This window comes from Oncorhynchus masou, chromosome 24 (assembly GCF_036934945.1).
Source record: "Oncorhynchus masou masou isolate Uvic2021 chromosome 24, UVic_Omas_1.1, whole genome shotgun sequence".
NCBI classification, from domain to species: domain Eukaryota; kingdom Metazoa; phylum Chordata; class Actinopteri; order Salmoniformes; family Salmonidae; genus Oncorhynchus; species Oncorhynchus masou.
The window spans coordinates 91,587,356-91,604,783 of record NC_088235.1 but is presented as its reverse complement, the minus strand read 5'-3'; the positions used below and the strand labels follow the sequence as shown (position 1 = coordinate 91,604,783).

General features: G+C 47.9%; 1 protein-coding gene across 1 annotated transcript in view; it reads left to right on the top strand.

Moving 5' to 3' along the window:
- Nucleotides 1-17,428, top strand: part of LOC135513011 (E3 ubiquitin-protein ligase LNX-like) — an 84,563-nt gene that overhangs the window by 32,835 nt on the left and 34,300 nt on the right. The window contains 1 exon segment of the mRNA XM_064935636.1: nucleotides 16,883-17,136. Within this exon segment, the coding sequence (XP_064791708.1) occupies nucleotides 16,883-17,136 (254 nt within the window).

The following is a 17,428-nucleotide window of genomic DNA, read 5'->3' as shown; positions in this document are numbered from 1 at the left end:
TGCATCCCATCTGTCCATGCATACGGCTGCCATAGTTCAGCGTGTGGGTCTTTCTAATTAGGATTGTTTGTAAATATCATGAGTGTGTATCTGTGTGTGTTTCCACGTGTCTGTGCGCATCGCTGTCTCTGTGACAGGGGACATTTGTTGATTATGACACGATAGATAGGGGAACAGACAAATGCAGATATAGTGTTTTTCTGGGTGGCTGGAGAGCTGTCTGGAAAGCTCGCTGGAAAGCAGGCTGGAAAGCTGTCTAGAGAGCTGTGTGGAAAGCTAGATGGAAAGCAGGCTGGAAAGCTGTCTGGGAGCTGTGTGGAAAGCTAGATGGAAAGCAGGCTGGAAAGCTGTCTAGAGAGCTGTGTGGAAAGCTAGATGGAAAGCTGTCTGGAGAGCTGGCTGGAGAGCTGTCTGGAGAGCTGGCTGGAGAGCTGGCTGGAAAGCTGTCTCGAAAGCTGTCTGGAAAGCTGTCTGGAGTGCTGGCTGGAGAGCTGTCTGGAAAGCTGCCTGGAGAGCTGGCTGGAAAGCTGTCTAGAGAGCTGTGTGGAAAGCTGTCTGGAAAGCTGTCTGGAGAGCTGTCTGGAGAGCTGTCTGGAGAGCTGGCTGGAAAGCTGTCTGGAGAGCTGGCTGGAAAGCTGTCTGGAGAGCTGGCTGGAAAGCTGGCTGGAAAGCTGTCTGGAGAGCTGTCTGGAAAGCTGGCTGGAGAGCTGTCTGGAAAGCTGTCTGGAGAGCTGGCTGGAAAGCTGTCTGGAGAGCTGTCTGGAAAGCTGTCTGGAAAGCTGTCTGGAAAGCTGGCTGGAGAGCTGGCTGGAGAGCTGTCTGGAGAGCTGGCTGGAGAGCTGTCTGGAGAGCTGCCTGGAGCTGTCTGGAAAGCTGTCTGGAGAGCTGCCTGGAAAGCTGTCTGGAGAGCTGCCTGGAAAGCTGTCTGGAGAGCTGTCTGGAAATCTGTCTGGAGAGCTGGCTGGAAAGCTGTCTGGAAAGCTGTCTGGAAGCTGTCTGGAAAGCTGTCTGGAGAGCTGTCTGGAAAGCTGTCTGGAAAGCTGTCTGGAGAGCTGTCTGGAAAGCTGTCTGGAGAGCTGCCTGGAAAGCTGTCTGGAAAGCTGTCTGGAAAGCTGTCTGGAAAGCTGTCTGGAGAGCTGGCTGGAAAGCTGGCTGGAGAGCTGTCTGGAAAGCTGGCTGGAGAGCAGGCTGGAAAGCTGTCTGGAGAGCTGTCTGGAAAGCTGTCTGGAAAGCTGTCTGGAGAGCTGGCTGGAGAGCTGTCTGGAAAGCTGTCTGGAGAGCTGTCTGGAGAGCTGGCTGGAGAGCTGTCTGGAAAGCTGTCTGGAGAGCTGTCTGGAGAGCTGTCTGGAAAGCTGTCTGGAAAGCTGTCTGGAGAGCTGTCTGGAGAGCTGTCTGGAGAGCTGTCTGGAAAGCTGTCTGGAGAGCTGTCTGGAGAGCTGTCTGGAGAGCTGGCTGGAAAGCTGTCTGGAGAGCTGTCTGGAGAGCTGTCTGGAGAGCTGTCTGGAAAGCTGTCTGGAAAGCTGTCTGGAGAGCTGTCTGGAGAGCTGTCTGGAGAGCTGTCTGGAGAGCTGTCTGGAAAGCTGTCTGGAGAGCTGTCTGGAGAGCTGTCTGGAGAGCTGGCTGGAACGCTAGCTGGAGAGCTGGCTGGAAAGCTGGCTGGAGAGCTGTCTGGAGAGCTGTCTGGAGAGCTGGCTGGAAAGCTGGCTGGAGAGCTGGCTGGAAAGCTGGCTGGAGAGCTGTCTGGAGAGCTGTCTGGAGAGCTGGCTGGAACGCTAGCTGGAGAGCTGGCTGGAAAGCTGTCTGGAGAGCTGGCTGGAGAGCTGGCTGGAAAGCTGCTGTCTGGAAGCTGGCTGTCTGGAAAGCTGGCTGGAGAGCTGTCTGGCTGGAAGAGCTGTCTGGAGAGCTGGCTGGAAAGCTGTCTGGAGAGCTGTCTGGAGAGCTGTCTGGAGAGCTGTCTGGAGAGCTGTCTGGAAAGCTGTCTGGAGAGCTGTCTGGAGAGCTGTCTGGAGAGCTAGCTGCTAGCTGGAGAGCTGGCTGGAAAGCTGTCTGGAGAGCTGTCTGGAGAGCTGTCTGGAGAGCTGTCTGGAGACCTGGCTGGAAAGCTGTCTGGAGAGCTGTCTGGAGAGCTGGCTGGAAAGCTGTCTGGTGAGCTGGCTGGAGAGCTGTCTGGAGAGCTGTCTGGAGAGCTGTCTGGAGAGCTGTCTGGAGAGCTGGCTGGAGCTGCTCGAAAGCTGTCTGGAAAGCTGTCTGGAGTGCTGGCTGGAGAGCTGTCTGGAAAGCTGCCTGGAGAGCTGGCTGGAAAGCTGTCTGGAGAGCTGGCTGGAAAGCTGTCTGGAGAGCTGGCTGGAAAGCTGTCTGGAGAGCTGGCTGGAGAGCTGGCTGGAAAGCTGTCTGGAGAGCTGGCTGGAAAGCTGTCTGGAGAGCTGGCTGGAAAGCTGTCTGGAAAGCTGTCTGGAAAGCTGTCTGGAGAGCTGTCTGGAGAGCTGGCTGGAGAGCTGTCTGGAAAGCTGTCTGGAGAGCTGCCTGGAAAGCTGTCTGGAGAGCTGCCTGGAAAGCTGTCTGGAGAGCTGCCTAGAAAGCTGTCTGGAGAGCTGTCTGGAAAGCTGTCTGGAGAGCTGGCTGGAGAGCTGTCTGGAAAGCTGTCTGGAGAGCTGTCTGGAGAGCTGGCTGGAAAGCTGTCTGGAGAGCTGTCTGGAAAGCTGTCTGGAGAGCTGGCTGGAAAGCTGTCTGGAGAGCTGTCTGGAGAGCTGTCTGGAGAGCTGGCTGGAGAGCTGCCTGGAAAGCTGTCTGGAGAGCTGTCTGGAGAGCTGTCTGGAGAGCTGGCTGGAACGCTAGCTGGAGAGCTGGCTGGAAAGCTGGCTGGAGAGCTGTCTGGAGAGCTGTCTGGAGAGCTGTCTGGAGACCTGGCTGGAAAGCTGTCTGGAGAGCTGTCTGGAGAGCTGGCTGGAAAGCTGTCTGGTGAGCTGGCTGGAGAGCTGTCTGGAGAGCTGTCTGGAGAGCTGTCTGGAGAGCTGTCTGGAGAGCTGGCTGGAAAGCTGTCTCGAAAGCTGTCTGGAAAGCTGTCTGGAGTGCTGGCTGGAGAGCTGTCTGGAAAGCTGCCTGGAGAGCTGGCTGGAAAGCTGTCTGGAGAGCTGGCTGGAAAGCTGTCTGGAGAGCTGGCTGGAAAGCTGTCTGGAGAGCTGGCTGGAGAGCTGGCTGGAGAGCTGTCTGGAGAGCTGGCTGGAAAGCTGTCTGGAGAGCTGGCTGGAAAGCTGTCTGGAAAGCTGTCTGGAAAGCTGTCTGGAGAGCTGTCTGGAGAGCTGGCTGGAGAGCTGTCTGGAAAGCTGTCTGGAGAGCTGCCTGGAAAGCTGTCTGGAGAGCTGCCTGGAAAGCTGTCTGGAGAGCTGCCTAGAAAGCTGTCTGGAGAGCTGTCTGGAAAGCTGTCTGGAGAGCTGGCTGGAAAGCTGTCTGGAAAGCTTTCTGGAGAGCTGTCTGGAGAGCTGTCTGGAAAGCTGTCTGGAGAGCTGTCTGGAAAGCTGTCTGGAAAGCTGGCTGGAAAGCTGTCTGGAGAGCTGTCTGGAGAGCTGTCTGGAGAGCTGTCTGGAGAGCTGTCTGGAGAGCTTTCTGGAGAGCTGTCTGGAGAGCTGTCTGGAGAGCTGGCTGGAACGCTAGCTGGAGAGCTGGCTGGAAAGCTGGCTGGAGAGCTGTCTGGAGAGCTGTCTGGAGAGCTGGCTGGGAAGCTAGCTGGAGAGCTGGCTGGAAAGCTGGCTGGAGAGCTGTCTGGAGAGCTGTCTGGAGAGCTGGCTGGAACGCTAGCTGGAGAGCTGGCTGGAAAGCTGTCTGGAGAGCTGGCTGGAGAGCTGGCTGGAGAGCTGTCTGGAAAGCTGGCTGGAGAGCTGCCTGGAGAGCTGTCTGGAAAGCTGGCTGGAGAGCTGTCTGGAGAGCTGTCTGGAGAGCTGGCTGGAACGCTAGCTGGAGAGCTGTCTGGAGAGCTGTCTGGAGAGCTGTCTGGAGAGCTGTCTGGAGAGCTGGCTGGAAAGCTGGCTGGAGAGCTGATTGCCCTCTGTCAGCTCCAATTGAAACACAGCACTGGCACACACACAAGAGCACCTACTGTATATGACGTTTCTCTCCATGTGTCCCTGTACATCCAATACACACACACCCACACAAATGCTCACAAACCCAACAAAATCACACAAAAGACATGAACGCTGCGTCCACTTTTGCAAGCATATACATAATCCACTCTATTTTTCCATAACACACACATGCACTGCCACACACACGTCTCACCCCTCCCCCAGCACACATGCCCTCTACTCCCCTGATAATCACATTGCAGTGCTATGGAGCGTTAATTATGAATCCGTCTTCATTTCTGGGGCCTGGGCTGGCTTTCCTTAAACACTGTGATTGGTTTAGCTTCTGTCCTTTCAACCTGAATCTCCAAGGTGTTTGATCTCCACCAAAGCTTGACGTGGAGAGAGCTGCGGCGTACTCCCAGTGCTCCCAGACACATCCTAACAGGATTAGCCCGCCTCCCGGCCACAGAGCGGGGGATCTGAACGATAAGAGGCGTTTGTTTATTCCAGGTCCATCCCCAGTGAAAGACATACCGTACCCTGACTACCATCCCAGCCCCATCTCAGCCTCGCGGCTTGGTGGAGGTCTGGCTTCACTAATTCAACTTTTCTTTGTATTGAGTATGAATCCTTTTTCTGCGGTCAGACGGCTCTCCTTGTCTCCGCATCTGTCAGGCTGAAGTCAGAGGAGCGGAGCAGAGGAGAGTATAGAGGTTATGATTAAATCAGGACAACAGACAAAATCTTGTCCAACTGGACACGCAAATGACTTTCTCATTGGAGACCATTCTGAACAGTGATTGCAAACATATACAAAATCCACTCGATTTCTTCGATAACACACACACACGCACTGCCACACACACACACACACACACACACACGTCTCACCTCTCCCCCAGCACACATGCCCTCTACTCCCCTGATAATCACATTGCAGTGCTATAGAGCGTTAATTATGTCTTCATTTCTGGGGCCTGGGCTGGCTTGCCTTAAACATTATGATTGGTTTAGGACACACTTAGAGAGAGAGAAAGAGACTGCAGTGGAGCACAGTTATCTCAGAGACGGAGAGAGAGTGAGACAGAGGGAGGAGAGGAGATGAGAGGAAAGCAGAAGCTAATCTAATCTAGTCTAATCTGTCATGTCAGTGATGTGATGCCCTGGCTGCCTTGTGCCACGCCCCTGGTCACACCCCAGGCTACACGTCATCCAGAGACTGTGGCACATAGTGGGAACAAACGGGGCCCAGCGGAACTATGGTAAGGCGCTGCAGGGATAGTTTCCGTGGTGACCTTGTTTCCACGGGGGCTGGAAAGACTGGTGGAGGCACGTGTCCCACGGCCACAAGGCCCACCCGCCCGCTCCCTGACCATGAGACCATAGAGAGCAGAGGCATGCAGAGTGGCACCTCCAGAACTGTGAGATACTAGCAGAAAGGGATGCTTTGACAGGGGGTGATATTGGGGTGTTATTCTTTACCCATGACACAAACACATACACACAAAATATTGCACATTCTGACAGAATGCCAGATAAGTGAAATGTTTTGCACTCTAGGCTACTCTGGCACTACATTAGTAGCATGTAAGGGAAAAGTAAGCTAACCACTTGAATGAAATGCAATACAGAGGTTAGAACAGATATACATCTATTAGCACACTCAGGTACATAGAACTATACAGCCACACCCACATGCAGGCCTCTAAAGGCACAGTGAATAGAAAATACTGAATTATCCACACACAGGCCTCTGAAGGCACAGTGAATAGAAAATACTCTATTATCCACACACAGGCCTCTAAAGGCACAGTGAATAGAAGATACTGTATTATCCACACACAGGCCTCTAAATGAACAGTGAATAGAAGATACTGTATTATCCACACACAGGCCTCTAAAGGCACAGGGAATAGAAGATACTGTATTATTCACACACAGGCCTCTAAAGGCACAGTGAATAGAAGATACTGTATTATCCACACACAGGCCTCTAAAGACACAGTGAATAGAAGATACTGTATTATTCACACACAGGCCTCTAAAGGTACAGTGAATAGAAGATACTGTATTATCCACACACAGGTCCTCTGGAGGCTGTCCTTGATTGCCTTTTAACATGAAAGGTTCTCACGCTCACACACGTGCACACACATACACACTTACAAAAACCTCCACATACTGTACCTAATAACCCTTAGTGTGTCTCTCAAACACATAAAATACTCTCACAGTCCTGGAAAGAATGATACAAGCACAATTTCCACTGCAGTCATTCTTAGCTGCCATGGTTTGGGTCTTATAGACTTACATTGAAGCACTGACAATTTCCAGAATTTGCATGAAAGATACCATTAGATACCGTATGCACTATTGTGCTGTGCTCCTACAGCAAAGTCTTTGTTATGTATGGAGAAATCACTGTTATTGTAGCGAGCTCAGAGCCAGCTACTCTCCCAAGCCGAGGAGAGAATAAATCAGCTCTGTACTCGCTGTGCTGTTCTCCTCTGACAGAAAGAGAGTTACAAGTTGGAGGGAGAGAGAGAGGAGGGGAGAGCAGAAAGGATGGATGGAGAGAGTACAAAAGATAGCACAGGATGGAGGAAAATGAGATTAGGGACAGAGGAGTACAGAGAGGTAAACTGTTGTTTGAAATGCTACACTAATAAAATGACTAGTGCATATATGGCGTTCCTGGCTGGTCATGTGAGGTCATGGATTTGGCTGATGATGGGATATTGATTGGGAAAAAATCCTGATTAAAAGCTGAGGCTGATGACCTCATTGACTCAGGGTTGGGCCGTGTCCCTGATGGGGTGTTTTATTTTATACTGTTACATTTACCTCTTTTAGCGGATGCTCTTATCCAGAGCAATTTACAGAAGCAATTAGGGTTAAGTGCCTTGCTCATGTCAACAGATTTTTCAAATAGTTGGCTTGAGGATTCGAACCAGTGACTTTTTGGTTTCTGGCCCAACGCTCTTAACCACAAGGCTACTTGCCACCCAAAGGGTTGGTAAACCAACCCTGCCAAATGAGATCAGCCAGACTTACGGTTGCCAGCACAGCGGAGCCACCTGTTTTTGTGTTTGTGGGTGTCTATGATATGGGCCCTGCACGTGTTCGTCTCGGGCCTGACAGGTTTTGTTGTTAAGTCACAACCTATAGCTGAGATTCAACCCTATTCAGTCATTGAGGATTTCAGCTGACGCTTCATCATACAGCTGACATTTCTTCTGAGCAAAAGCAGTAGAATCCAATCAACACACCAGCACGCCTACTGATGAATGTTCTTTCAGTTCATCATTAATTCTCTCCCCCTTTCTTCCCCCTCCCTCCTCCCTCCCTCCCTCCCTCCCTCCCTCCCTCCCTCCCTCCCCTCTGTCTTTCCCTCCCTCCCTCCCCCCTCTCTTTCTCTCTCTGCCTCTCTCTCTCTCTGCCTCTCTCTCTCTCTCTCTCTCCTCTGCCCCCCTCTCTCTGCCTCTCCCTCTCTCTCTCTGCCTCTCTCTCTTTCCCCCCTCTCTCTCTCTCTCTCTCTCTCTCTCTCTCTCTCTCTCTCTCTGCCTCTTTCTCTCTCCCTCTCTCTCTCTGCCTCTCTCTTCTCTCCCTCTCTCTCTCTGCCTCTCTCTCTCTGCCTCTCTCTCTCTCTGCCACTCTCTCTCTGCCTCTCTCTCTGCCTCTCTCTCTGCCTCTCTCTCTCTGCCCCTCTCTCTCTCTCTGCCTCCCTCTCTCTCTGCCTCTCTCAATTCAATTCAATTTAAGGGGCTTTATTGGCATGGGAAACATATGTTAACATTGCCAAAGCAAGTAAAGTAGATAATAAACAAAAGTGAAATAAAAAATAAAACTGAAAAGTAAACATTACACTCACAGAAGTTCCAAAATAATAAATACATTACAAATGTCATATTATGTATATATACAGTGTTGTAACGATGTGCAAATGGTTAAATAAATATACATGAATATGGGTTGTATTTACAACGGTTTTTGTTCTCCAATGGTTTCCCTTTTCTTGTGGCAACAGGTCACAAATATTGTTACTGTGATGGCACACTGTGGTATTTCACCCAGTAGATATGGGAGTTTATCAAAATTGGGTTTGTTTTTTCAAATTCTATGTGGATCTGTGTAATCTGAGGGAAATATGTGTCTCTAATATGGTCATATATTTGGCAGGAGGTTAGGAGGTGCTTCTCAGTTTCCACCTCATTTTGTGGGCAATGTGCAATTAGCCTGTCTTCTCTTGAGAGCCAGATCTGCCATCTCTCTGTCGGTGATGGCTTTGTTATGGAAGGTTTGGGAATCGCTTCCTTTTATGTGGTTGTAGAATTTAACGTCTCTTTTCTGGAGTTTGATAATTAGTTGGGTATCAGCCTAATTCTGCTCTGTATGCATTATTTTGTGTTTTACGTTGTTCACGGGGGATATTTTTGCAGAATTCTGTATGCAGAGTCTCAATTTGATGTTTGTCCCACTTTGTGAATTCTTGGTTGGTGAGCGGACCCCAGACCTCACAACCATAAAGGGCAATGGGCTCTATAACTGATTCAAGTATTTTTAGCCAGATCCTAATTGGTATGTTGAATTTTATGTTCCTTTTGATGGCATAGAAAGGCCCTTCTTGCCTTGTGTCTCAGATCGTTCACAGCTTTGTGGAAGTTACCTGTGGCGCTGATGTTTAGGCCGAGGTACGTATAGTTTTTTGTGTGCTCTAGGGCAACGTTGTCAAGATGGAATTTGTATTTGTGGTCCTGGCGACTGGACCTTTTTTGGAACACCATTATTTTGGCCTTACTGAGATTTACTGTCAGGGCCCAGGTCTGTCAGAAGATCTTCTGTCAGAAGATCTAGGTGATGCTGTAGGTTGGTGACAGGAGCACCAGATCATCAGCAAACATTTGACTTCAGATTCTGAGCCAAGTGCTGCAGACCATTCTAGTGCCCTCATTGATATATATGTTAAAGAGGGTGGGGCTTAAGCCCTGTGGAAAGAAATGTATGTGTTTTTGTCAATTTTAACTGCAGACTTGTTGTTTGTGTACATGGATTATATGTTGTTGTATTTTTTTTCTTTCTTCACCTTTATTTAACCAGGCAAGTCAGTTAAGAGCAAATTCTTATTTTCAATGACAGCCTGGGAACAGTGGGTTAACTGCCTGTTCAGGGGCAGAACGACAGATTTTTACCTTGTCAGCTCTGGGGTTTGAACTCGCAACCTTCCGGTTACTAGTCCAACGCTCTAACCACTAGGCTACCCTGCCACCCCACTGCTGTATGTTTTACCCCCAACCCTACTGTCCAGCAATTTGTATAGCAGACCCTCATGCCAGATTGAGTCAAAGGCTTTTTTGATATCGTCAAAGCATGAGAAGACTTTGCCTTCGTTTTTTTGTGTGTTTTATTTGTGTCAATTAGGCTGTGCAGGGTGAATATGCAGTCTGTCCTATGATCATTTGTTAAAAAGCCAATTTGTCAGTTCATTGTTTTCGCTGAGGAAATGTATAAGTCTGCTGTTAATGATAATTATGAGGATTTTCCCAAGGTTTCTGTTGACGCACATCCCACAGTAGTTAGTGGGGTCAAATTTGTCTCTACTTTTGTGGATTGGGGTGATCAGTCCTTGGTTCCAAATTTTTGGGAAAATGCCAGAGCTAAGGATGATGTTAAAGAATATAAGTATAGTCAATTGGAATTTCTTGTCTGTTTACTTCATCATTTCATTGAGGATACCATCAACACCACAGGCCTTTTTGGGTTGGAGGGTTTGTATTTTGTCCTGTAGTTCATTCGGTGTAATTGGTGAATCCAGTGGGTTCTGGTAGTCTTTAATAGTTGATTATAATATTTGCATTTGATCATGTACATGTTTTTGCTGTTTGTTTGTTGTTATAGAGCAAAAAGATTGGAGAATTGGTTCACATATACATCTCCATTTTGAATAGATAACTCTTTGTGTTGTTGTTTGTTTAGTGTTTTCCAATTTTCCCAGAAGTGGTTAGATTCTTCAGTTACATTGAGCTGATTTCTGACGTGCTGTTCCTTCTTTTTCCGTAGCGTATTTCTGAATTGTTTTAGTGATTCACCATAGTGAAGGTGTAGACTCAGGTTTTCCGGGTCTCTATGTTTTTGGTTGGACAGGTTTCTCAATTTCTTTCTTAGGTTTTTGCATTCTTCAACAAACCATTTTTCATTGTTGTTAATTTTTCTTCGGTTTTCTGTTTGCCATTTTTAGATGGGATAGGGAAGCTGAGAGGTCAAATATAGAGGTCAAATATACTGTTAAGATTTTCTACTGCCAAGTTTACACCTTCACTATTACAGTGGAAAGTTTTGTCCAGGAAGTTGTCTAAAAGGGATTGAATTTAATTTGTTGTTGCCTAATAGTCTTTTGGTTGGTTTCCACACTAGATTCCTTCCATCTATAGCATTTCTTAATATTACTCAGTTCCTTTGGCGTTGATGCCTCATGATTGAGTATTGCTCTGTTCAAGTAGACTGTGATCTGATAGGGGTGTTGAGGTCAGTGGTAAAGTAGTCTGCAGTACTACTGCCAAGAGATGATCTATACATGTACCTACCATAGGAGTCCCCTAGAAGCCTGCCATTGACAATGTACATACCCAGCATGTGACAGAGCTGCAGGAGTTGTGGAACATATGTTTACATTGCCAAAGAAAGTGAAAAAGATAATAAACTATTTTAAAAAATGTACAGTAAACATTACTCTCACAAAAGTTTCAAAAGAATAAAGACATGTCAATTATCTCCCTGTATATTGTATATGGTCTACTCTAAAGAAAGAAAGCTACTAGTAATTGATTAACTGATCTAATTAAGAAGCCAGTGAACACAGATGTTCTCTCCTTTTCTCCAGGCCTTTGTCACTATGGATTTAATTAATGAACAATATCCCTCCCCATGTTGTGTGTGTGTGTGTGTGTGTGTGTGTGTGTGTGTGTGTGTGTGTGTGTGTGTGTGTGTGTGTGTGTGTGTGTGTGTGTGTGTGTGTGTGTGTGTGTGTGTGTGTGTGTGTGGTTGTGGTTGTGTGTGTGGTTGTGTGTGTGTGTGGGCCGCAAGGTGTTTACTGGGTTTATTTGACATTAATTAGTATGTTTTGAGTTTAACATGTAGTTGTTTGCTCTCTTCAAAAGTAAAAGATAATTTTCCTGCTTAAATTCAGAAATATTTGTTTCTTCTTTGAGTGAGTGAGTGTCCATGCCCCAGGTGCTCCCCTGTGCTCCTGTGTTCTCTCATCCTCTAGGAGAGGAACTAGGGCTTAGGTGCTCCTTTCACACAGATTCCTGAGGGAAAGAATGGAACGGCTGTGTTTTCTTTCTTCAAACTGTTTGAAGTGAGTGTTCCTGTGTGATGTGTTCAAGCCAAAAGCTCTCCCAGACAGGCAGACAGTTTCCTGTCAAGAGTTTAATCCTTGGGACAGTGAATTACTTTTGGAGCAGACGCCCAGAGGAATTTCGTCATTCTCAGACACAGAGAGAGAGAAGGAGAAGAGTTTATTTCGCCTCTTCTATTCTCACGATTAGTGAGATTTTGAGTTTCTTAATCCACAGGCTATGTTGCCAAGGCAATGAGCTCCAGTTTGATCTTGTGATAAAGCAGAGATAGAGATTAGAAAGAGGATACCCCTCAGTTCAGAAGATAAGAAGGTTGATTAACAGAAACACTCAGGAATGATGGGATACCACCAACATAGGCCTCCTGGGCAAAGCAATTGTCGGTCCCAAACGACATTCTCTTTCACATAAAAATTCCCCCTCTTTCATAGTGGCATAGATACGTTTATTTTCTCTCAGCCACTCTTATGTCAGGAGTTATATTCCAATGTGTTTTAAGAACTGAGCTGTCATGTAGTGAGCTGGGAGAGGATTGCACTTCAGTACTCCTATAGTCTGGATTAACACTGCTGGATTCTCTACTGCCAGAAGGGGAGAAAGGCCGGCGGGGGACTGGGTTGGTTCCTGTAGGACGCTCAGTAACTCAGTAGCCATCTCTGAGTGGATACACCCATCAGGGATCAGGTCACAACACTGCAGCGATTTGACTGACGGGAATGAGGCCACACTCTGGGTAGTCAAGGCCATTCATGGGAGCCCTGAGTCCGTACCTGACTGACTGATCTAGTTTATATTTTAATAGTGGCCTGGTTATTTGTGCTGGCTGTGTATTCTGTGAAGATATGTTTCTGTGCTGCGCTCAGTGAGGGATAGGAGAACGTAGGGTATTTGGGTTAGGGAGGATAATCCACTCACCCCTAAAGAGGATTGGAGAATCTCACAGGCTTTGATAAGTTGTGAGCTGGTGTTTATTTCACATCATATGAGCAGGACTGTTTGTGTCACTGCCAGCAAGGGCGCTTCCTCCTCTCTCCCTTCCGCCACCGTCATCGCCACCGCCGCCTCTCCCACGGCATGATGGGTAATTATTTTTGTGCTAGAGGGGGAGGGGGTAGGAGGGCAGGTTGAAAAGAAGGAGAGGAAGGGAGGATTGGTGAGAATGTTTTAGTGATATGGAATGGGTTCGAGTTGCTGTTCCTTAGCTATCTCTCTCCAGATCACAGGGTTGAGGGAGATTATGTGATAGTTGAAGTGTCTCTCTGTGTCTGAAACTGTGGACAACTAAGCCTGGTGTACTGCTGCTGAGGCGGGCTGTATAAGCACAAAGTTTTCCATGATCCCCAGAAATCACTCACTGACACACACAGGGGAGAGGAGTGGGCAGAAAAACACAACTTCCACTACAGGAGGAGGCTGTGTATTAGATAGGAGGGCAGACAAAAAGATAGAGTATTTGGTTCTGAAGAAAATTATGTGAGATCTGTCTTTTTGTTAGCTTGTATACTCATAGGACACTTTGTAGGCTCATTGGATCCTCTCTCTGGGGTCCTGTCTGTCCCTCTGTGACTTCGGGACGGTTGTTTGGGTTCCCTGTTCCTGGCCTCAGACTGGAGAGATTGTGGCCTTAATTCCTCCAGACAGCCATTAAAGCTCTTAGCAGCAGTGGAGATATGCCTAAGTGGCTACGGCAGAACTGTGCCTTTGATGCCCAGAAGGAAGGGGATTTGATTTAAGGGTAGCCAAAGCCCTTAATGACAAGGCACACACGAGACAATGACTAGCATGTCATCTCTGAGTGGAAGACCATATTGTGCTGTGAGTTTCCACTCGAATAGATAATGCCTTCTAGTTATTTTCAAACCACCTGGGTGATGCACTGGTCACACACCTTGTGTGAGCTTATTACTTGGATCATATTTGGATATACAATCAATTTGATGGTACAGACGCTACAGCTTATTTCATACCCAGCAAGTTCATCTGGTGACTTGCAGGATGAAGACAGGAAGACAGACAGGTACACCCACAGATGGACAGACAGGGAGATGACCAGACACACAGACAAACAGACAGGGAGACGAACAGACGAACAGTCGGACAGACAGACAGACAGACGGACAGACGGACAGACAAACAGACGGGGAGATGGACAGACAGACAGATGTTGAGACAAACAGAGGGGGAGAAGGACAGGGAGACGGACAGACAGGGAGATGGAGCAGGAGACAGACTCAGAGACGGAAAGATGAACAGACGGTGAGACAAACAGATGGGGAGAAGGACAGGGAGACGGAAAGAAAAACAGTTGGACAGACAGGGAGTCAGACGGACAGACACACTGACTGGGAGACGCACAGGGAGACGGACAGACAGGGAGATGGACCGGGAGACAGACTCTGAGATGGACAGACAAACAGACTTTTAGGGAGACCGGGAGACAGACAGGGAGACGGACAAGGAGACAAACAGACGGGGAGACGGACAGGGAGACGGAAAGACAAACAGACAGACAGACAGGGAGACGGACCAGGAGACAGACGGGGAGACAGACAGATAAAGAGACAGGGAGATGGACAGGGAGACGGACCAGGAGACAGACGGGGAGACAGACAGATAAAGAGACAGGGAGACGGACAGGGAGACGGACCAGGAGACAGACGGGGAGACAGACAGATAAAGAGACAGGGAGACGGACAGGGAGACGGACAGGGAGACGGACCAGGAGACAGACGGGGAGACAGACAGGTAAAGAGACAGGGAGACAAACAGACAGGGAGACGGACCAGGAGACAGACGGGGAGACAGACAGATAAAGAGACAGGGAGACAAGGACACCGGTAGACAGACGGGGAGACAGACAGATAAAGAGACAGGGACACAAGGACACTGGTAGACATAAGAAGTAGCCTTTGACAGACCTGAACAAATGGTATGTCTTCATCCCTCTCTGAACAGTTATGTATACTGTTGTTTTCCACTGCCGAAGTCGAAATAATATTAAGGAAATGCTGTCTAAGGATTTAGTTGCTTACTGTCAGCTTGGCCCAATGTACTGTACTACAGGCTTTGCCATCTGTAGGTGTATCGCAGTGTCTGTATGTGTTTGTGTGTGTGTTGTTCGTGTGTGTGCATACGCGTGTGCACGTAACATGCTGGTGGAACAGCAGTATTTTGTGTCTGATGTGCATGTAGCTTTAATTACACTAATGGATGTTGAGTGACATGTGAAAGGCTGCTTCTCCTCTCTACTGGTATAGATGTTGTGATGGATGTTGTGAAAGGCTGCTGCTCCTCTCTACTGGTGTAGGGCTCAATGTTGTTGACTGAAATAGTGTTCTTCTATCCAAACACTTCCCTTGCTTAAGTGGTATATTGCTGACTCGACACGCTTGATGCGATTCAATATAGTAACTCTGAGTTTCCAGCAGAGAGAGAGAGACACACACACGCATGCTTGGACGGACACACACACACAGACACGCCTCCCTCCATCTGACAGCCTGGTGGAACACAGGTGGAGGAGGGGGAGTTAGTAACCACAAGTATCCCTGCATAGCAGAGCTCTGACTGGGCCACAAATCATGATCAATGGGCCTCTGCTTGGCTCCACTGTCTGAAACTTCATCCTCTTCTTTGAATGTCAGTCACCACACCCAAACTGAATCGACTGCTCCCCAAACTCTCTGTGTGTCTGTCAGCCTACTGTTAGAGCTGACTGGCGAGAGTCAAGCCCAATGGCTGGAAAAGTAAGATATAGAGGCCAGTTCAGGATTAAATGTCTCTGTCTGTGATGTATGGACACAGAGCATGACCTGCTCAGACAGACCTCTGATTGAGACAAAACACTGGAGCCCCCAGAGAGCCAATGGCCTCTCTCCCTCAGACACACACAGCCTGTTTCTGAGCTTCCATTACTCAGCGCCATTTAATGCTATTTCCTCTATTTGTATCCTCCCAAATGGAGCATGAGGCTGACTGCCACCATTTTAGCTATTGCTTTATCTCTTCCATTTTGCCTTAATTGCATCCTGTCTTCCATATACAGTAATAATACCTGCTGCTGTAATGAGGATGTATATAGAAATGGATCCAGTTTGCTGTGTATGTCTGTGTGTGAGTAGAAGCTCTAACTGGGTCTGATCCAGCCCATAAAAACACAGTAAAAGTTTGTTCTTATGGCTCCACAGAGATGCAGAGACAGGACAATGTTATTTCAGATTCCGTTGTTGGAGCTTCAACCAAAAACCTTTACTATAGGAGAGAAAGACACAGAGACAGTTATTTGCTGTCTATATGCAAACACATTCCCAACATTATCAGTTTGTGAAGATTTCAATTGTAGGGATTTGTGTGTGTGTGCGTGCGTGCGTGTGTGTGTGTGTGTGTGTTTGCGTGCGTGCGTGCGTGTGTGTATGTGTGTGTGTGCGTTCCTGTGTATGTGCATGTGCACGTGGGTGTTTGTGTGTTTGTGCCTTTCAAGTGTTCTGTTTGTGTTGCATGTCGAGTGTAGGTACGGGAAAGAAGAATAGTTTGAGAATGCGTTTAGTTTCATGAGGGAGAATATGACTTAAAGACCTGCGTGGTGTTTTGTATTCCTGATGCCTCTTCTGTTACCTGTTCTATACGTTTGTTTGCTCACATCATTATTCAATCTGTTAGCTGGTCTTATCCACAGCGACTCACAGATCAGCATAATGCATGTCATTATACACAGAATGAATAAAATAAAGAAGCCAGGAAGGATGACAAGAGGCAGACTTAGCGGCTCAGTATGACATTATCAAACCACTTTTTATTACAGACGAACAGCCATTAAATACAAATACAATGATCAGGGACGTATGAAAGACGATATGCAATTATACACTAGCAGGTTGCGTATTGGGTGTGTGATGTTGTTGCCTGAGGATGAATCACTTATCAAGATGATGACCTCAGTCGTGAGGTCAGATAGATGTCGCCTCAGGGCAGCTTGGATCAGGGAGTGGAAGTGAGGAGATGGACACAGCCAGAGGGTGATGGAGGTCACAACACTTTAACTACTGCTCCTGAGATGGTGGTGACCTTTAACCATTATCCCTCTGGTTTAATCCCTGTCTATATTGTCTCTAACTGGACTGTGTTGTTAACAGTTGTCACTACTGATCCACCGAGGGTACAGGAGGATTCAGACAGTGTTGACATGTTGTCAGCCATTGTTGACCGATGGCTATCTCCATTCTGCTCTGTGATTCAGTGGCTGTTGTGTGTTCAGCGCATCATAATTCATGACACATGGTAATTGGTGAAGAGTCACTGAGAGCAGAATAATGGTTCTATCCATCACAGGTTCCAAACACCTCACTGTCCTAGTATCCCATATTTTCTTGCTGGGATGTTGTTGTTGATGCATCACCTCATCCAGCTGGGCCTATGGTACGTCCCCCTGACTGATCGTCCTTCTCTCCCTGTGTGGATTTGCAGGTGTAAAGGTGCGTCTCACTATGGCCTGTCTGCAGACAGGAAGCGGCGTTCCCAGGAGGGTGACTGCACTGACAGCACGTCAGAACTCACCGTTGCCACCCTGCCCGGCGATGGCCCCACCTCTGCTGCTGTTGCCCTCCTATCAGACGATCCCGGCCTCGTCAACCCCGCCTTTGACCCCAGTATGGAGGACAACAGCCAATCAGGCAGCACCACCAGCCTGGCAGCCCGCAGCAGTACCAAAAAGAGTGATTGTGAGTGTGGTGTGCGTACGTACGGATGTGTTTGTGATTGTGTAGTTCTGCCCCAAGTAACCTTTCTCTGATCTATAAAGCAGTGTGTGTGTATGTGTGTGCGTGTGTGTGTGCGTAAATGTGTGCGTGCTTGTGCGTATCGAACTGTTTGTCAGTGTGACTGATTGAAAAGCAATATAAAGCAGGGAGCCAGCAGAGGCTTTCTAGTTACAGTTTCATAGTCCCTCACTCACATAGATACCACCAGTAAACACTATTCAAACATACATTTGACATCATACCCACACACAGG